Here is a 21,315-nt window from a genome sequence, read left to right as displayed (position 1 = left end):
CTTTTCCAGTGAGTCAGTGCTTCGCATCAGGTGGCCAAAGTATTGGAGTTTCAGCTTCAGCATCAGTCCTTCCAATGAATATTCAGGACTGATTTCCTTTAGGATGGACTGGTTGGATCTCCTTGCAGTCCAAGGGACTCTTAAGAGTCTTCTCCAACACCACAGTTCAAAGGCATCAATTCTTCGGCACTCAGCTAGCTTTATAGTCCAACTCTCACATCCATACATGACTACTGGAAAAACCATAGCCTTGACTAGATGGACCTTTGTTGGCAAAGTAATGTCCCCGCTTTTTAATATGCTGTCTAGGTTGGTCATAGCTTTCCTTTCAAGGAGTAAGCATCTTTTAATTTCATGGCTGCAATCACCATCTGCAGTGATTTTGGAGCCCAAAAAATAGTCAGCCACTGTTTCCACTGTCTCCCCATCTATTTGCCATGAAGCAATGGGACCGGATGCCATGATCTTAAGTTTTCTGAATGTTGAGCTTTAAGGCAACTTTTTCACTCTCCTCTTAAGCATTCAATTATTTTTACATTCTTGCCAGTGCTCGATATTGTCTGTTAAAATCACAGCCATCTCAATGGCTATGGTTTCTCATTGTGGTTGTGATTTCATTTCTTTCGCGGCAAGTAATGATACGTACCTTTCTCTTCTTAATGAATAATGTTATGTATTGATTTGTGGCTGTGCCAGGTCTTCGATGTTGCCTGGGCTTTTCTCCAGTTGCGGTGTGTGAGCTTCTGTTGCAGGGCCCCTCTCGTTGCAGAGCCGGAGCTCTCTGCCCTCAGGAGCTGCAGCGCGGGGCTCAGTAGCTGCCATTCCAGGTGGCACACGGGCCCCATTGCTCTGCAGCCCATGGGATCCTCCCGGACCCGGGGTCCAATGTGTGTCTCCTGCCCCAGCAGGCGGACTCTTCACCACTGAGCCACCAGGGAAGCCCTGAACGTTTTTCCAAGTGTTTATCGGCCACTTATATATCTTCTTTGAAGAAATGATTAAAATTGTATGCCTCCATTCTGCCCCAGACTCCCCTCCCATCCAGGCTGCCACGTAACACTGGGCAGAGTTCCCTGTGCTATACAGAAGGTCCTGGTGATGGTCCGTTTTAAATTCAGCAGTGTCTATATGTCCACTCAGCATTCAAAAGACTAAAATCATGGCACCCATCCGGTCCCAACACTGAAGGGACCATGGTTTTAGTATGTCACTGTTTCCATTGTTTCCCCATCCATTTGCCATGAAGTGATGGGACCAGATGCCATGATCTTAGTTTTTTTAATGTTGAGTTTTAAGCCAAATTTTTCACTCTCCTCTTTCATTTTCATCAGGAGGCTCTTTAGCTTCTCTTCACTTTCTGCCATAAGGGTGGTGTCATTTGCATATCTGAGGTTATTGCTATTTCTCCTGGCAATCTTGATTCCAGCTTGTGCTTCATCCAGCCTGGCATTTTGCATGATGTACTCTGTATATAAGTTAAATAAGCAGGGTGACAACATACAGCCTTGACGTGCTCCTTTCCTAATTTGGAACCAGTCCATTGTTTCATGTCCGGTTCTAACTGTTGCTTGACCTGCACACAGATTTCTCAGAAGGTGGTCTGGTATTCCCATCTCCTTAAGAATTTTCCACAGTTTGTCGTGATCCACACAAAGGCTTTGGCATAGTCAATAAAGCAGAAGGAGATGTTTTTCTGGAACTCTCTTGGTTTTTCTATGGTCCAACAGATGTTGGCCGTTTGATCTCTGGTTCCTCTGCTTGAACATCTGGAAGTTCTCGGTTCACATACTGTTGGGGCCTAGTTTGGAGAATTTTGAGCATTACTTTACTAGCGTGTGAGATGAGTGCAATTGTGCGGTAGTTTGAGCATTCTTTGGCATTGCCTTTCTTTAGGATTGGAATGAAAACTGACCTTTTCCAGTCCTGTGGCCACTGCTGAGTTTTCCCAATTCGCTGACATATTGAGTGCAGCACTTTCACAGCATCATCTTTTAGGGTTTGAAATAACTCAGCTGGAATTCCATCACCTCCACTAGCTTTGTTCAGAGATATGCTTCCTAAGGCCCACTTGACTTCACATTCCAGGATGTCTGGCTCTAGGTGAGTGATCACACCATCGTGATTATCTGGATCGTGAAGATCTTTTTTGTACAGTTCTTCTGTGTATTCTTGCCACCTCTTCTTAATATCTTCTGCTTCTGTTTGGTCCATACCATTTCTGTCCTTTATTGTGCCCATCTTTGGATGAAATGTTCCCTTGGTATCTCTAATTTTCTTGAAGAGATCTGTGGTCTTTCCAGTTCTATTGTTTTCCTCTATTTCTTTGCATTGATCACTGAGGAAGCCTTTCTTATCTCTCCTGGCTATTCTTTGGAACTCTGCATTCAGATGGGTATATCTTTCCTTTTCTCCTTTCCCTTTCACTTCTCTTCTTTCCTTAGCTATTTGTAAGGCCTCCTCAGACAACCATTTTGCCTTTTTGCATTTCTTTTTCTTGGGGATGACCTTGATCCCTGTCTCCTGTACAATGTCATGAACCTCCGTTCATAGTTCATCAGGCACTCTGTCTGTCAGGTCTAATCCCTTAAATCTATTTCTCACTCCACTGTATAATCATAAGGGATTCGATTTTGGTTATACCTGAATGGTCTAGTGGTTTTTCCTACTTTCTTCATTTAAGTCTGAATTTTGGAATAAAGAGTTCATGATCTGAGCCACAGTCAGCTCCCAGTCTTGTTTTTGCTAACTGTATAGAGCTTCTCCATATTTGGCTGCAAAGAATATAATCAATCTGATTTCGGTGTTGACCATATGCTGATGTCCATGTGTGGAGTTGTCTCTTGCGTTGTTGGAAGAGGGTGTTTGCTGTGACCAGTGCGTTCTCTTGGCAAAACTCTGTTAGCCTTTGTCCTACTTCATTTTGTATTTCAAGGCCAAACTTGCCTGTTACTCCATATCTCTTGATACATACTTTTGCATTCTAGTCCCCTATGATGAAAAGGACATCTTTTTTTGGTGTTGGTTCTAGAAGGTCTTGTAGGTCTTCATAGAACCACTGAACTTCAACTTCTTTGTCATTAGTGGTTGGGGCATAGACTTGGATTACTGTGATATTGAATGGTTTGCCCTGGAAACAAGCAGAGATCATTCTGTTGTGTTTGAGACTGCACCCAAGTACTGCATTTTGGACTCTTTTGTTGACTATGATGGCTACTCTATTTCTTCTAATGGGTTCTTGCCCACAGAAGTAGATACAATGGTCATCTGAATTACATTCACCGATTCCAGTCCATTTTAGTTTACTGATTCCTAAAATGTCGATGTTCACTCTTGCCATCTCCTGTTTGACTACTTCCAATTTACCTTGGTTCATGGACCTAACATTCCAGGTTCCTGTGCAATATTGTTCTTTACAGCATCAGACTGTACTCCCATCACCAGTCACATCCACAACTGGTGTTGCTTTCATTTTGGCTCCATCCCTTCATTATTTCTGGAGTTATTTCTCCACTGATCTCCAGGAGCATATTGGGCACCTACCCACCTGGGGAGTTCCTCTTTCAGTGTCCTATCTTTTTGCCTTTTCATGCTGGTCATGGGGTTCTCAAGGCAAGAATACTGAAGTGGTTTGCCATTCCCTTCTCCAATGTACCACATATTGTCAGAACTCTCTGCCATGACCCGTCCATCTTGGGTGGCCCCACATGGCATGGCTCATAGTTTCACTGAGTTAGACAAGGCTGTGGTCCATGTGATCAGATTGGTTAATTTTCTGTGATTGTGATTTTCATTCTGTCTGCCCTCTAATGGAGAAGGATAAGAGGCTTATGGAAGCTTCCTGGTGGGAGTTATAGCCATAGGAAATATATTTCTTAAATAATGTCTCGGAAGTTGAAATTACTCCTTAGTCCATGTGCTGAAGTAGGGATGTTGTGTCGGCAAGTGTGGAACAACATGAATCTCAGGGTACATTTCCCTCTGAGCTCTTGGGCAACCATGTCTACTGTCAACGAGTAGTCATCTCAAAAGGAATCTTTTCTTCTGAGCAGTGGGTTTCAACAGTTGGCTTAAAATATTCAGTAAGCCATCTTATCAACAAATGTGCTGTCATCCAGACTTTCTTGTTCTATTTATGTAGGAAAGGCAGAGTAGATAACGTATTTTTAAAGGCCCCAGGATTTTCAGAATCTGAGTATTGGCTTCAATATTAGCTCCATTCAGTCAGTTAGTTCAGTCGCTCAGTCGTGTCCGACTCTTTGCGATTCCATGGACCACAGCACGCCAGGCTTCCCTGTCCATCACCAACTTCCGGAGTTTACTCTAATTCATGTCCATCGAGTCGGTGATGCCATCCAACCATGTCATCCTCTGTCGTCCCCTTCTCCTTCTGCCCTCAATCTTTTCCCAGCATCAGGGTCTTTTCAAATGAATCAGTTCTTCTCATCAGGTGGCCAAAGTATTGGAGCTTCAGCTTCAGGATCAAGTCCTTCAAATGAACACCCAGGACTGATTTCCTTTAGGATGGACTGGTTGGATGTTCTTGCAGTCCAAGGGACTCTCAAGGGTCTTTTCCAATACCACAGTTCAAAAGCATCAATTCTTTGGCACTCAGCTTTCTTTATAGTCCAATTCTCACATCCATACATGACTACTGGAAAAACCATAGCCTTGACTAGATGAACCTTTGTTGGCAAAGTAATGTCTCTGCTTTTTAATATGCTGTCTAGGTTGGTCATATCTTTTCTTCCATGGAGTAAGCGTCTTTTTATGTCATGGCTGCATTAGCCCCTAACATTAGAGTCAGCCTGTTTATGAAGCTTTAAAGCCAGGCATTGAGTTCTTCTCTCTAGCTATGAAAGTCCTAGGTGGCATCATCTTCCAACAGAAGGCAGTCCCAGCTACACTGAAAATCTGTCCGTTAGCATAGCTGACTACATCTTAGCTAGACTGTCCGGATAACCTGCTGCAGTTTCTATGTCTGCACATGCTTTGCCATGCACTTGGGAGTCTTAGAGACGGCTTCTTTCCTTAAAACCTCAGGAAGAAATCTCTGCTGGCTTCAGCTTTTTCTTCTGCAGCTTCCTCGCCTCTCTCAGCCTTCAGAGAACTGAAGAGAGCTAGGGACTTGCTCTGGATCAGGCTTTGCCTTAAGGAAATGTGGTGGCTCGTTTCGTCTTCTATCTGGACCACTCAGACTTTGTCTGTATCAGCAATAAGGCTCTTTTGCTTTTTTACCATTCATGTGTTCACTGGGGCAGCACTTTTCATTTCCTTTGAAAACTTTCCTTTTGCATTCATTTACAACTTGGCTGTTAGGTCAATGGACCCAGCTTTGGGGCCTGTCTGGGCTATTGTTATGCCCTCCTCACTGAGAGGAATCATTTCTAGCTTTAGATTTAAAGCAAGAGATGTGTGACTCTTCCTTTCACTTGAACACTTAGAGGCCATTTTAGGGCTAGTACCTGGTCTAATTTCAATATTGTTGTGTTTCCAGGAAGAGGGAGGCCCGAGGGAAAAAAGATGAGGAAATAAGTGGTGGACAGTCAGAACATACGCATATTAAATTTGCCATCTTAAATAGGCGTGGTTTGTGGCACCCCCAAATAATTACAATAGTAACATCAATGATCACTGATCACCGTAACAAATATCATAAGAATAAAATTATAAATTTTTGCAACAATTACCAAAATGTGACAGATACAAAGTGAGGATATGTTGTTAGAAATATGCTGCCTATACTATAGACTTACCCAATTCAGGGTTGCCACAAACCTTCAATTTGTAAAAAATGCAGTATCTGTGAAGTACAATAAAGCAGATCCCAATAAAACAAGGTCTGCCTGTATTATGCAAAATCTTTTCTCCTGTGAGCTCCTTTCCCCCTATTCCTTTGTGTTATTGTCACAAATTCACATTTTCATACATTATGTGCCCATCATCAGAGATTTATAATTATAGCTTTATATAGTTGACTTTTAAATGAGAAATAAAAATTCGCAAAAAATAGATTTTTACTGTTTTTAAAGTTTAGTTTGCTGTTATCATTACTGTTGCTCTTTATGTTTTCATTTTTCTTAATAACAAATAGGTAATAATAAATAGAACATCTTAATCTGTCCTTCATTTTTGAAAGACAGTTGTGCTGGATATAATGCTCTTGATGGACAGTATTTTTCTTTCAGCACCGTGACTACCACATCCCTGCCTTCTGACTCCATCAGCTCTGATGAGAAACCAACTGTTAATGTTATTAGTTAGGATTTCTTGTACATGATGGATTGCTTCTCTCTTTCGGCTTTCAAGATTCTTGTTTTGTCTTTAGACAGTTTGATTATAATGTGTGTAGGCTGGATCTCTTTGAGTTTCTATTCTTCTTGGGGTTCTTTGAGCTTTTTGAGTTTGTAGATTGGCATTTTTGAAATTAAGTTTCAGCCATTATTTCTTCAAATATTCTGCCTCCTTTTCTTTCTCTTCTCTTTCTGGGACTTTGCTTGTGTGCATGTTGCTATGTTTATTGGGATCTCACAGGTCTCTGAGGCTATGATCACTTTTCATTTTTCCCCCCTTTCTCCTCAAGACTAGGAATTGACCTATCTTCACATTCACTGATTCTTCTGTCTATTGAAATCTAACACTGAGTCCCTCTATTCAAGTTACTGTAATTTCCAAATACAGAACTTCCATCTACTTTTAAAAATATTATCTCTATTCTCTCTTTAGTGAGGTTTTTTTTTTTTTAAACTTTCTTTTAATTCTTTAGACATGGTTTTCTCTAGCTCCTTGAACATGTTTAAAATAAATGATTTAGCTTCTTTGTCAAGTAAACCCAATGTCTCAGCTTCTTCAAGGATCATTTCTATTGATTGTTTTTCCTGTGTAGGGGTATTACATTGTTTCTTGGCATATCTCAATCTTTTGTTGAAAATTGTGCTTTTAAAATAACATGGCAATTCTGCAAGTCAGATTCACCCCCTCCCCAGAGTTTGCTGCTTGTTACAGCTGTTAGGTGACTTTTCTGGACATGTTCTGTAGAGTCTGTGTTTTTGCCATTGTGGCCAGTGAAGTCTCTACTCATTTAGCTTAGCAGTCAGCTAATAATTGGACAGAGGTTTCCTTAAACATCTGGGACCAAAAGAATTCCCTGGTCTTTGCCAAAGGGCTGTGTATATAAGGGCACATCTTCAAAACGCAGCTTGGCAGTTGAAAATTGGCTTTCCCTTCCTGTTTGTGCAGAGTCTCAAAACTAGGCACAGGTAAGAATTTAGGGTAGCCTCGGTCTCATACAAGAAGGCACACAGGTTCACGTGTGTGTGTGGCATTCTAGATTTCTTTTCAAAACTCTTAAGGACATCCTTCCCGTAGCTTTTCTTTTTAAGCTTTTGGTTATCTGTTGATTGCCTCAGCTCTTATCCACCTCCGAAGGGAAGGGCAACATTAAAACTCTTGCCTGGCGCTGGGAAAACAGGAGAGCTACGTGTAAAAGAATGAAACTAGAACATTCTCTAACTCCATACACAAAAATAAGCTCAAAACGAATTAAAGACCTAAAGGATACTATAAAACTCCTAGAGGAAAGCAGGCAGGACACTCTGACATAAATCAGAGCAAGATCTTTTTGGATCTGTCACCTACAGCAATGGAATACAAACAAAAATAAATAAATGGGACCGACCGAATTAAAAAGTTTTTACACAGCAAAGGAAACTGTAAACAAAATGAAAAGACAATCTATGGATGGGGAGAAAATATCTGCAAACAATGTAACCAACAAGGGCTTACTTTCTAAAAGGTACAGCTCATGGAGCTCAATGTCAAAAACCAACCAACCTAATAAAAATGTGCACAAGATCTAAACAGATATTTTCCCAAAGAAGACATACAGATGATCAATGGGCACATGGAAAGATGCTCGGCATCACTAATTATTAGAGAAATGCAAATCAAAACTATAATGAGGTCATTACCTCATGCCAGCCAGAATGGTCATCATTAAAAAGTCTACAGATAATAAATGCTGGAGGGGGTGTGGAGGAAAGAGAACCGTCCTGCAGTGTCGGTGGGAATGTAAATTAATGTGGCCACTACAGAGAACAACATAGAGTTTCCTTAAAAAACTAAAAATAGAGCTACCATATGATCCTGCAATCCCACTCCTGGGCATATATCCAAAGAAAACCTTAATTTGAAAAGATACATGCACTCCAAAGTTCATTGCAGCACTATTTACAATTGCCAAGACATGGGAGCAACCTATGCAACCAAGACACGGAATCAAGACATGGAAGCAACCTATCCCTTGACCAATGAACGGATAAAGATGTGGGGTGTGTGTGTGTATACACATACATACATAGACATACATACAATGGAGTTTTTACTCAGCCATAAAAATGATGAAATGATGCCACTTGCAGCAACATCAACATGGATGGACCTAGAGATTATCATAGTAAGTGAAGTAAGCCAGACAAAGAAAGAAAAATATCATACGATATCACTTATTTGGAAACTAAAAAAAAAAAAACAAGATACAAATGAATTTACAAACAGAAAGAGACTCACAGATGTAGAAAAGAAGCTTATGGTTACCAAACGGAAGAGGGGAGGGAAGGGATCAATTAGGAGCTTGAGATGAACATATACACACTAGTAAACATAAAATAGATAACCAACAAGGAGCTACGGTATAGCACAGGAAACTATACTCAATATTTGATAATAACCTGTAAGAGAAAAGAATCTGAAAAAGGGTATCTATATATGTGTGTATGTGTAACTGGTCAATTTGCTATGTGCCTGAGACTAACACAATATTGTAAATCAAATGTATTTCAATTTTAAAAAATCCCCCCAAAACTCTTTCCTATAATTGTTTTCAACAAATATCTCTTCAGGAAAACAACTTTCACAGTGGGTCAACTTTGAGCTTGCTCAGCTACAGACAACATGGTAAGTGGGATCTTCCAGGAACCATCAGGCAGGCAAAATGATGAGAGTTCTCGGGAGTGAGGCTTTGAAAGGGCTCTCGTGTTGTTGTGCTCCTTCCCGTGCCTGCCTGGCTGCACCAGGAACGTGGGCTTGATTGTCCAGGCTCCCCCAGTGCTGGAATGAGAAATGCAACTACAGCAAGTTGTAACACCACGAAGGTCACCGATCTTATCGAGACTCAGTGGTCCTTGCTGTCTTCACTGACATCACTTGGCAAAAGCTTTTGGACCATCTGCAACGTCCTAGGTCCTACTCCTGTTCCTCACCTAACTGTAGGCAGCCAGTGGCATTTCTTCCCATGCCCCTAACACTTACAAGCACCTAGAATGAGGAGACAGACAAAGCCCTTCTTCAGATGCCCCCTTTCCTTGAACGCTCTTCGTTCACATTCTGTCATTTCATACCATGAATATCAGAACCCCAAGAAACTTTGCTGTCTAGCATACTGGATCCGACCATCTTTGTGGCAGGCACAATGAGGGTTCAAAGGCTACACAAGACCATGTCGAGTGCAAATTCCCTGTGAACGTGAAAATGCGTTGTTTCTACTAGGTCCGAGGCAATGTAACTCGCAGTACTCTGCTGTTACCAGAAGTGAACCACCTTTCATTTTTGGGTTGGGGGGGGGGGGTGGTCAACATTACCGTAAAGCCTGTTAGAGCTTAGTGCTCACCTAACCTCAATCATTGGGCCACGTGCATTTCTAGCTAAAGATTTAAGCAAGTTACATGCCATGGACTAGGAGTGGTGGAGCCAACAGGCATCGAAGAAACACGTCTCTTAATCCAGATCCTGTCTCTTTAAATGACAACTGATGCTTGGGTTAAGCTATGACATGCTTTGGGCTTCCCTGGTGGCTCAGATGGCATGGAATCTGCCTGCAATGCAGGAGACCGTGGTTCAATCCCTGGGTTGGGAGCATCCCCTGGAGAAGGGAATGGCTACCCACTCCAGTATTCTTGCCTGGAGAATGGACAGAGGAGCCTGGTGGGCTACAGTACATGGGGTCATGAAGAATAAGACATGATTCAGCAACTGATACTTTCACATGATTTGGGGTTAAACCTCAGGTTTGCTTTTGGGGATTAGCTTGCCATCTTTGTCTATCCTTTTCCTGCTTTTATTAATTTCTTACTTCAACATTCTTCCACTTTCTCAGCAAAATCTTATGGCATCTCACATCAAAATTTATATGATTCTTGAGTGCATAAATGGGGGTCTTTTAAATCAAGGATTTTCCCCAACTACCAAATACCACAAATCTTTCTCTGTGGAATAATCACCGCTGGCATCCCTCTTGCTTCTCCGACTAAAATGTATGCTTCTTGATGGCAGTAAGTTTATCCCTGGCACAGCTCCAGGCTTTAAGACAGTGCGTGCTGCGCAGTATGGACTCAAAAAATGTTTGCTGAAGGTCTTAAAATCGAAAATGCGATTTTTCTTTGAGAGAAGGGCAAGGAGGAAGAAATACTTTTAAGATCAAGTCACTGCCTTTTCAAATTAAGGAAGTGCCACACCTCAGCCTTATTTCAAACCTAATCAAGAAAGAAGGCAGGTAAGACTCATAGGCAGGCAAGAGGGGTACAACACCCTCAAGGAAACGAGAAATAACCCAGACGGAGGCAGGCAGAGAAACGGGGACTTACACAAGTGCTGGAGATGAGGTGAGGACACGATCTAGCTGGTAGAGAGCTGGAGTGAATGGTCGCAATCAGACACGGGAGGGGAATGGCACTACATTGAAATCGAACACCTACCCTATCAGTTCAACACTACCAGGGAAGAATTTCCAACTCCAAATTCATTTCTGCAGCCCCCTTTTATATCTGAACCCCCTACACCAGAAGGAGAACCACAAGAAGGGAAGGAGAAGGCAGAGAGCAAAGACTGCTAGGCACGTCCACGGATAAACCTACAACGACGACAAAACACTGTGGCTCATTGCTTCAGGACTAAAGTCATTATGAACTAAACTCAAATTCTTCTTCTCCAACAAGCAGCGCCAACTGGCTCGGCAGCAGCATACCAGCCACTGTGACGCAGAGGTGTGACCTGTGTGCGCGGAGGGCGGATTTGCCTTCTTGTGCTCGGGTCACAGGAACGCGGAGGAGGCACACGGAGTCCAGTTCACAACGTGGTCAGGTCCAGCCAGGCTCCAGCTCTAGCATCACCCAGCCAAGCCCGCCAGCCACCTGCAGAGGCAGAAGTGAGGATGTTAGCTTGACAAGACCTGAAGCAGCAACAGCAGCAGAAACACGAGCAGCTGTCATTCTGAGGCTCCAACGGGAGGACAGAGTCTGGTAAACGCTCTGCCTTCTCTGCACTACGCCCAGAGCCTAGTGCAGTTCTTGGGACACGGCAGGTGTTCAATAAATATCTGGCGCGGTTACCTGTGTTTCTTCTCAAACTCGTGACCTGGGATAATAAAACTGAAAGGAACTTACCTCGTTCAGTCGTCAAGCATATGGTCCAGTTTCAAAATGGCCAATTTCAACAAGGACTAGAAAGTGTTATCAGAGGTCATCAGGTGACCGAGCACCAAAGGTGGGAACGACTGCCTGGATGTGACTCTGGGCCTCATGAATTACTGGCCAAACCGGCTCAGGCAGAAGTCAGCTCACCTTTCTGCCTCATTCCTCCTGTGTTAAATGGTGCTATGAATAGGCGCCACCTCATAGGACAGTTGTGCAGATTAAGAGATGGATTTCAAGTACTTACAACCTTGCCTGGTACATGACAAACACTGTATATGCACTTTCTGTTACTATTATCAGCATTAAGACGATTTGGCCAAGTTATTCGAGTCTTCTTGGCCTGCTCCTCCCATCACTTATTTATATCTACTTGCTCTCACTTCCATCTAATCTCTGCGCATCATACATACTTCTGTAGGCTTACACACTAAGTGCTGACATCCGCTCCACCCACCTCCCTCCACCAAGTGTTTTAAGAGCGGCAGATTCTGTTCTCAGTCAGGCTCTCCTTTGCCCCTTCTCCACCTGCTCAAATCAGATTTGTTCCTCAGTGTTCTGCCCAAATACCACCTCTTCCAAGAAGTCTTCTGATCACCGTTCCCAGAGGGATCCTGTTGTAGTCTTCACTTGCTTCAGTTAGCAGTTCATCGATTACACTTTCACTTTCCACTTTTAGGTACCTACCCTTCCCACAGGGATCTTGTTGTAGTCTTGACTTGCTTCAGTTAGCAGCTCATCAATTACACTTTCACTTTCCACTTTTAGATATGTACCTTCCCATGATGAAACTATAAGCTCCAAGAGGACAAGACCCCAGTTTGGAGGCTCACTTTCTGCCCATTCCCATTCCCAAGCATGTAACAGGCAAGCAATAAGTATCTGTTGAATAACTGTATTTAAAATGTTTGTTTAGAAAGGTTCATCTAAATTCTAAAACAGCTTTATTGAAAATTCAATAAGTTGCTAAAGAAAGGTAAAAACCAGTTACAATTCAACACCAGTCATATATTTTAAGGGAAAAGAAGGTTGCACGTGAAAAAGAAAAGACACTTGATTTATTGCATTAAAAAACTTTATTTAAAAGGTCTCATTTAAGCCAAATTAAACCCCAAATTGACAGCTCCTGACCTAAACGGTATGGTTTGAGTTGTGTGTCTTGTTAAAGGAGGTTATTTGCTATTATCACCACTGCCCTAAAAGTAGTTCCAGAGCAGAAGCTGGTACTATAATACACATCAGATACCTCAGATGCCATCTTCCAAGCAGAAGTTAAAAAAGCAAACAGGTTTTTCTATTCTGTACAAGTATAAAAACCATTACAGAATAGGGCCTGAACGCCTTTGACGCACTAGGTTTAACTATAAAGGGTGCTGTGTCCCTTCATTCAAGGAGTCTGCTGATTTCCTCCAACAATACCAGTGGTGTTCCAACACTGTTCAGGACGATACTTTGCGATTTCCCCTCATCTGGTACTAACCAAAGGAAGCAGCTGATCAAGCCAGGGGACAGCCTATCACAAAATGAGATCATAAAGCAATGGAATAGTTCCCTAGTGGGCAAGTGATCGAAGACCCACTTCACAAGTATTTCTAGTCATGGCATCATGTACGTAAAATGATGCAAGCTCTGAATTCTGGTGCGTCTGAGGATAAATTAAGAACAGCTTGTTACTTTACAGCCACACCTTGAGTTTCATCAGAGGCAGTAAATCTAACAGTGTGTCTGAGTCCTTCTGGAAATCGCTTCAGCAGATGAATCCAACAGCCTGCAAAAGAGAAGAGGGCATGTGTCATCCTGCTGAGGTTCTCCATGTTCTCTTGGAGGACGGACCCGGGGCCCAAGGGCCTAAGTTCCTAGGAGGGAGGGAGGCTTCAGCTCCACCTAAGGACGACCTTTATAACAGCTGAAGCTGCTCAGCAACTGAGTGGGCTGCCTGGTGAGGTAGAGTCACTGCAAGTGTTCAAGGTGGAAGGGTCACACTGGTAGAAGGGGCTCCTGCATTTGTTAAGAGGCTGGACTGGATGAACCTCAGGTCTCTTTCAAATCTGAGACTCTAGGAAATTCCCTCAGGGAATTCAGAAGAGAATTCCTAAAAGGAAAGAGAAAGTACACATATGTATACTTTTAGAATCCTCTTTTTTCTTTTTTTTCCAAAAGGTACAAAAGAAAATGTAGTCTGCTGTCTTTAAAATGCATATACACCTTCCTACCACTAATAATTAGGAAGGGCCCATTATGACTTCTTTATATTATAAAGAAAAGATGGACAATTACATTTATAATTTCTGTAAATATTTTAGAAAAAATGCTTAAAATCTAGTAGTCAATGCCCTAGAAACTTTATAGATTTTTAAGTAATATGCACAGATACAAATACATTATGCATTAAATACAACTCACATCTGTGTTTTATTATACTCTAAAATATACAGGAATCTTGATGTATTGAAAGAGTGCAAGTAAATACAGTATTCAAGCAGTCACTATTTCTATTTACATGCTCATTAATTCTTCAAAAACCCACAAAATTATCAAATAGATCAAAATACTGTTCTGTGTTTTCACACTTTATATTCAGAAAAACCAGCTGATAATTTACAATGTCATAAAGTTTCCAGTTTCACGATACAAAAAGAATAAAATGAAATTGGGAATCACTTTGTGAAAATTTATGGAACTCTACCCCGACTTGGAAGACCCCCTACGTAAGTGAAATCATTTTCACTGGGAAGGTGACAGTTACAGTAAAAGCAGACCCATATAAATTGTCATTTAAAAGCCTAAACATCAGCCTTCCCCCCTCTTTGTTATTTGGAAGGCAGTCTTCCAATCTAGCATGTTATAAACACGCTACTTTAAATGTGAATAAGACCTAAAGGCTTTAGTATTTTAAACCTTGCCCAGTATAGAAATGCCTTCCAAGAGACCTGATGATGTTAACTTATGAGTAGCAAGGGAGTTTTTCTTTTTGATTCTTCACTAAACAGTGACAACAAAAATACCCTAGTCCACTGTGGAGGCACAGGGGAGACACAAAGGTGACCAAAGTGTACCACCCAAAGCAGTGAGGCTGAAACGCCACTCCCCAGGACTGGACCACTGGGCTGCAACAGGGTGAAAATCATCCACTTCCTGATTTTACGAAATTTCCTTCTTTGAGGAAATTCTTTACATTTTCAAACAAAAATAGTTCAGTTTTAAACCTAAACCATTCAAAACCCGGCAACCAACAGCCTGACCCCAATCTATTACAAGTCTACATCACAAATATTTTCACCCTGACTGCACCCAGTCAGCTGGTTTTCAATTCTATTATAAAAGTTGGAATTTTAAAATTTTTATGTAAAAGAAAAAAAATGTAAAAATACATCTGCTTTCTCTCATGGTTTAATACATATTAGAAGGCTTTCAGATGTTTTCTTTTAAAAAAAAAATCAACATTGAAAACCAAATCTCAGCTTCATTTTCAGAAATACTGAAGTTTGGTTTAGATAATGTCTAGTTTCACCCGCTCCAGTTTCCGCAAAGTGGTGCTCTGTTAAAACCCGAGTTATTTGGTCCTTTGGCAATTTGCTGTGCACATCATGCCTATTGTACCAAATTTTTATTGCCCTTAAATTTAGTTGTAGTTTTATTGATAAAACTGAAATCTAGTGTCCTTATCTCTTCTTTGACGATAGTGTTGCTTGTGTGAGCAGATCAGGGTGCAGTGTCCCAGATAATTCCAGGCACTGCAAACCCAAAGTCCACAATGACGAGGCTATGTGCCATCAAGTGTTCTCCTCTGGTCAAGTCTGCTTCAAGATTCCAGCAGTTCCTTTTGTAAAACGTGCCTGTAAAACTGTTCTTCCTAATGTCATCATACTTCTGTTTGCACTCTCTTAGGTTGCGTTTGTATGTGAGTAAGAAAGTGCCTTTTTCCTGAAAAAGCACAGTTTGAAGCATCAGTGTCAGAATGCCTCCCCAGGTCTCTGGCTCAGCCTGTCAGTAGGTCTCTGAATCGGAGTCATTGAGCTCATCCACATCGGTGTATAAGTACTCCTGCTCCCCACCGATGTTGTTGAAGCTACAGTAGGAGCTGGGTTCATTTCTCATGATGGGCAAGGCTTCAAAGCTGACAGTTTTCGAGGTGTTGGTGTAGCGGTTAATGGCATTGAATGTCAGGGATGATAAAGGGCTACTTGACGAGATAGGCATCATGGTGGCCAGAATGAGCGCGAGGCAGTCCGCCACGTCCTTGTTGGGGGCACAGGCCAAAGCTGGGGTATAGCCTGGAATTAAAGACAAGGTTAAAATCACTCATCCTGAGACTCACTTCACTAAAGAAAGGTAGTAAACCTACCCTGGTCTTCAACCTTAGACATATTTTAAATTACTTGGCTTATGTAATAAGCTGGCTTAATTAAAATGATTCAGAACTTTGTAATAAATAGTAAAAGAGGAAGGTCATAGAAACCTAGGGTGGGAGGAGATCTAACAGACTACAGAGGAAACCGAGGTCCCGGATGGATGGTTCCTCCACTATCTCATAACTTATCTGCATCCATCCAAGTTCCCAGATGGTATAAGGCTAGAATAAGGGGGAAAAAAGTCTGGTAAAACTTCATTCAGAATGCTGGGGGAGTTTTACCATTAATTTGAAGTTCTGTAAGGAAGGGATTACATGCTGAGAAGCCTAAATGTGCACTAATTTGTGAATGAGGCTGAGCTGGTGCTCAAAATATGCATGTTCAATGAAAACACATGGCCACCATTTAACTTCTTTTGGGGTCAGAGTCCATTGAGAAAAACATAAACAGGTTTAAAGCTCCTAAATCAAACAAATGTTTCCTTTGCATATGTTCCCTTCTTTAGCAGAAGACTGACTTTAACTCTAAATGCTGGGCTGGATGAATCACAAGCTGGAATCAAGATTGCGTGAGAAATACCAACAACCTCAGATATGCAGATGACACCAACCTAATGGCAGAAAGTGAAGAAGAACTAAAGAGTTTCTTGATGAGAGTGAAAGAGGAGAGTGAAAAAGCTGGTTTAAAACTCGACATTCAAAAAATTAAGATCATGGCCTCCAGTCCCATCACTTCACGGCAAATAGATGGGGGAAAAGTGGGAACAGTGACAGACTCTTTTCTTGGGCTCCAAAATCACTGAGAATGGTAACGGCAGCCATGAAAGTCAAAGACGTTTGTGCCTTGGAAGGAAAGCTATGACAAACCTAGACAGTGTATTGAAAAGCAGAGACATCATTTTGCTGACAAGGTCCATCTAGTCAAAGCTATGGTTTTTCCATGTCATGTACCATAAAGACAGTTGAACCATAAAGAAGGTTGAGTGCTGAAGAATTGATGCTTTCAAACTGTGGTGCTGGAGAAGACTCTTGAGAGCCCCTTGGACAGCAAGGACATCAAACCAGTCAATCCTAAAGGAAACCAGCTCTGAATATTCATTGGATGGGCTGATGCTAAAGTTGAAGCCCCAGTACTTTGGCTACCTGATGTGAAGAGCTGATTTGCTAGAAAAGACCCTGATGCTGAGAAAGACTGAAGACAAAAGTAGAAGGGGGTGGCAGAGGATGGACATGAATTTGCGCAAACTCTGGGAGACAGTGGTGGACAGAGGAGTCTACTGTGCTGCAGTCCATGAGGTCACAAAGTGTCCTAGCAACTGAACAATACCACCGCAACAAAGTATCCGTGCAACTAACTGGGAACACTTGGTTGGGTCAGGAAAGAAGACAGTGAAAACACAGAGTCTAATTAAATCGTCAACCTCTCTTGTTACTGGAACAATTTATAATTGGATCATTAATCTGAAGGTTAGAATTGATTACAAAATAAGATGGGTACTTATTATGACTTACTAACTTTGGACCCTGATTACGATCTCATATTGCAAAGTATGTAAGAAGACATTAGGTCACAGGCGACCTTCATTGTCATCTGTTTATTATCCTTTTCATATGCAAAAGCAATATAAAACCTTGAAAATGACCAACAAAGACTGTCTACTGGCTATTTGATTTACAGCCTCACAATGTGACCAAATATCCTATACAGGTTAGCAATTTAGGCTCTTCATTTTAATCTATATTGCTTCTTATTTCCAGAAATATAATTTGCTGACAGTGAAAGTTTCTTTTAAATTAGGTGAGACTGAACTTATCTTAGTGGGTGGTACCACTCACTTCTATGGATTTCATGATTATATTAAACTAACGATTCCCAAATTTCTACGTCCAACCTAGATCCTGCTGACTTTGGGCTCCAGATCCATATGTTGATGTTCAATTAGCCACCTGGAGTTGCCAGTGAGCTTTTCTCATGTTCCTAAGTGAACCCAGCTCTTCCTCCTACATTCTCATCTTAAACAATGGCCTCCCCTCCCCTGCCCATATCGCTCCATGCCAGACTGCAGGCCATGTCTTCCCTCCCCAGGCTCCGATGAATCCCAGGATTCATCGGAGCCTGGGGAGGGAAGAAACATCAATGTCCTTTCACCTCCAACATCTCTGCCGTATTTCTGCCCACTCCCTCCTCCCACCGTGACTGTGAACTTGTTACCTAGTCTAGACTTGCTCCCTTTCAGACTAGCTTTGTTCTCCCTGACACAAAGATCCTTTGCCACTTGACCTAAGAGACTCAGGTGTGGTCTAACTCAGTACTCACACTGCCCTGCGTTGTATCTCTATTAAATATGCCACTCTCTCAGCTTCGAGTTTTCTCCTGTGTTTTTACTTGTCCTTTGGATTCTGGCTCAGAAGGCACTTCGGGGGGATACCTTCCCTGATATCTCTTGCAGCATTCCAGGTTTATTCTAACTGAACTGCTTCACGGGCCTTGGGACAGCCTGCTTATTCTCACTGCCACTCAAGGCAGTGGGCTGACCTGGACCCTACCGTGCGTCTGCGGGACTCAGCACACTGCTCACTGCATCATCACCTACACACACCCGCTGAGCCTGATGTGGCCAGGGGCTCTTCTAACCATTCAGCACAGATCTGTGAGCACAGACTCCTGCCTCGTCTGTGAGAAGATACGCTCCGTGGAAAGAAGGAAAAGGAAGGAATACAGGAGGGTAAGAAGAACTGAGAATGCGATGGGGGTGATCAGCAGGCTGTGTTACAAGGGTAGTTGGGATGGGATTCACTGAATAGATGACATTTGAGCTAAGACTGGAAACAGGTGAAGGGTTCAGCCAAAGACTATTGGGGACAGAGTGTTCGAAGCTGCAAGAGAGATCATGATGCACGTACACCATCACGTACACGGTGTGAGGAGCTGGCGTGGCAGGACAGGACAAGGCGGGACGACGAGGAGACAAGCGGGAGTGGTAACAGAAAGAGCTGACAATCGGCCCCAAGAGATCATCTAAGGACCATCGGTAAACTGAGATTCGGTCGGCCCCGAGAGATCCTCTAAGGACCATCGGTAAACTGAGATGCGGATGAGCAGCAGCTCCCCACACGTTTCTCTAGCCTCAGTGCTGGCTTCTCACTGCGGTGCTTGCTCTCACTGTGGAGCAGGGGGCCTACAGCACTCAGGCCTCAGCAGCTGCAGCACATGGGCTCAGCAGTTGTGGCTCCCAGGCTCCAGAGCACAGGCTCAGCAGTTGTGGGCACATGGGCTTCATGGCGTGTGGGATCTTCTCAGACCAGGGATGGAACCTGTGTCTCCTGCACTGGCAGGCAGGTTCTTTACCACTGAGGCACAAGGGAAGCCCCTCCCACGTATTTTAAAAGGATCCTGGCCAAGGGTGGTGGTAGAGGGGGAAAAGTGGGCATATCTGAATATACTTTGGAGGCAGATCAATAGTACATGTTGGTGGACTGTGCCCTGGGTATGAGAGGCGTCAAGGAGCAATTGCAAGGATGGGAATGGTCATCAGCTGAGCCAAGGATGGCTGTGCAGAGAGCAGGCTTGGCAGGGGGAGAGAGGGTCAGCAGTCCAGTTCTGGACCTGTGCATCAGACATTCACAGGGTATGCTATCAGTCAGGCAGCTGGAGATGTAAATTCACACATTCTCAGCACAGATGCAGTGTTTGGGACCCCAGAACTGGATGAGGTCACCCAGAGAGTGAATGTAGGCAGTGTTGCTGTTCAGTCACTAAGCTGTGGCTGACTCTTTGTGACCCCATGGACAAGCAGCACACCAGGCTCCCCACTCCTTCACTATCTCCCTGAGCATACTCAAACTCGTGTCCATTCAGTCAGTGATGCCATCCAACCATCTCACCCTCTGTCGTCCCCTTCTCCTCCCACCTTCAATCTTTCCCAGCATCAGGGTCTTTTCCAATGAGTCATCTCTTTGCATCAGGTGGCCAAAGTATTGGAACTTCAGCTTCAGCATCAGTCCTTCCAATGAATATTCAGGGTTGATTTCCCTTAGGATTGACGGGTTTGATCTCCATGCTGTCCAAGGGACTCTCAAGAATCTTTTTCAGCACCACAGTTTGAAAGTATCAGTTCTTGGGTGTTCAACCTTCTTCATGGTCTGACTCTCACATCTGTACATGATTACTGGAAAAAAACCCATAGCTTTAACTATATAGACCTTTGTTGGCAAAGTAATGTCTCTGCTTTCTAATACATTCTCCAGGTATGTCATAGCTTTCTCCTTCCAAGGAGCAAGTGTCTTTTAACTTCATAGCTGCAGTCACCATCTGCAGTGATTTTGGAGCCCAAGCAAATAAAGTCTGTCACTGTTCCCACTTTTCCCCCATCTGTTTGCCATGATCTTAAGTTTTTTGAATGTTGAGTTTTAAGCCAGCTTTTTCACTCTCCTCTTTTGCCCTCATCAAGAGGCTCTTTAGTTCCTCTTCACTTTCTGCCAATAGAGTGGTATCATCTGTGTATCTGAAGTTGTTGATTTTTCTCCTGGCAATCTTGATTCCAGCTTGTGATTCATCCAGCCCAGCATTTTGCATGACATACTCAGCACAGAAGTTAAATAAGCAGGGTGACAATACACAGCCATGATGTACTCCTTTCGCAGTTTTGAACCAGTCTGTTGTTTCATGTCTGGTTCTAACTGTTGCTTCTTGACCATGCATACAGATTTCTCAGGAAACAGGTAAGGTGGTCTAATACTCCCATCTCTTTAAAAATTTTCCAGTCTGTTGTGAACCACACAGTCAAAGGCTTTAGTGTCATCAATGAAGCAGAAGTAGATGTGTAGAGAAAGCAAAAAGAATGAAGTACTGAACTTGAGAGCCCTCCAATAGTAACAAGTTGAGGAGAAGAGAGAGAAACTTAGTGAAAGAAACTGAAGATAGTACTGTAGGAGGAAAACTAAGAAAATGTGGAGTCCAGAAAGCCATGTAAAGAAAGTTTATGCAAAAAAAAAAAAAAGGGTATACCTGAAACTAACAGAATGTTGTATGTCACTTATACTTCAATAAAAAATCAGTAAAATAAAAAATATTCAGTTCTAGTAAATATAATTATTTAACAACAAAACAAGAAGTTACAAACCCTTATCCAGTTACTAATTCAAGGAACCAGATATTTGTGAATGAAGAACATCCCTTTAAGAAGGATACTATAATAAAAATCATATGCATTCTCTCTGACCCTCCCCCTTATCCTGCCATAAGTGATCTGCATCTACTGGTCCAGGGGACAGCGTGCTGCAAATGCAAAGTATGGAGACTACTTGGGGGAATATCAGACACTAGCTATGGCAGACTGCAACCTTCCCATCTGGTATTTCATATACATTTTAAATTCCACATTAAAAGCCTATTCCTAAGGAAGGAAGGAATAATCAGTTGTGTTGAATTCTGTATGTCAAGTCAAAGCAGAGTTGATTCCTAACACCGTGGAGGTCACTGGTGGTTTTGCTGAGAACAGT

General features: G+C 42.5%; 1 protein-coding gene and 1 long non-coding RNA gene across 6 annotated transcripts in view; both read right to left on the bottom strand.

Moving 5' to 3' along the window:
• Positions 1–8,924: 8,924 nt before the first annotated feature.
• LOC133073978 (uncharacterized) lies at positions 8,925–12,089 on the bottom strand. The gene is made up of 3 exons (XR_009697070.1): positions 12,036–12,089; positions 11,018–11,183; positions 8,925–9,105 (listed from the first exon to the last, which is right to left on the bottom strand). It is a non-coding gene; the product is annotated as an uncharacterized LOC133073978 (long non-coding RNA).
• A 1,766-nt stretch (positions 12,090–13,855) lies between these two features.
• Positions 13,856–21,315, bottom strand: part of ANKRD28 (ankyrin repeat domain 28) — a 195,071-nt gene continuing 187,611 nt past the window's right edge. For all 5 annotated transcript variants that reach the window (XM_061167271.1, XM_061167269.1, XM_061167274.1 and 2 more), the window contains one exon: positions 13,856–15,736. In XM_061167271.1, coding sequence (XP_061023254.1) covers positions 15,450–15,736 — 287 coding nt within the window. In that variant the 3' untranslated portion in view covers positions 13,856–15,449. The remainder of the gene's footprint in view (positions 15,737–21,315) is intronic.

The sequence above is a fragment of the Dama dama genome, chromosome 19 (assembly GCF_033118175.1).
Source record: "Dama dama isolate Ldn47 chromosome 19, ASM3311817v1, whole genome shotgun sequence".
Lineage (NCBI taxonomy): Eukaryota > Metazoa > Chordata > Mammalia > Artiodactyla > Cervidae > Dama > Dama dama.
This window is presented reverse-complemented; position numbering and strand designations above follow the sequence as displayed.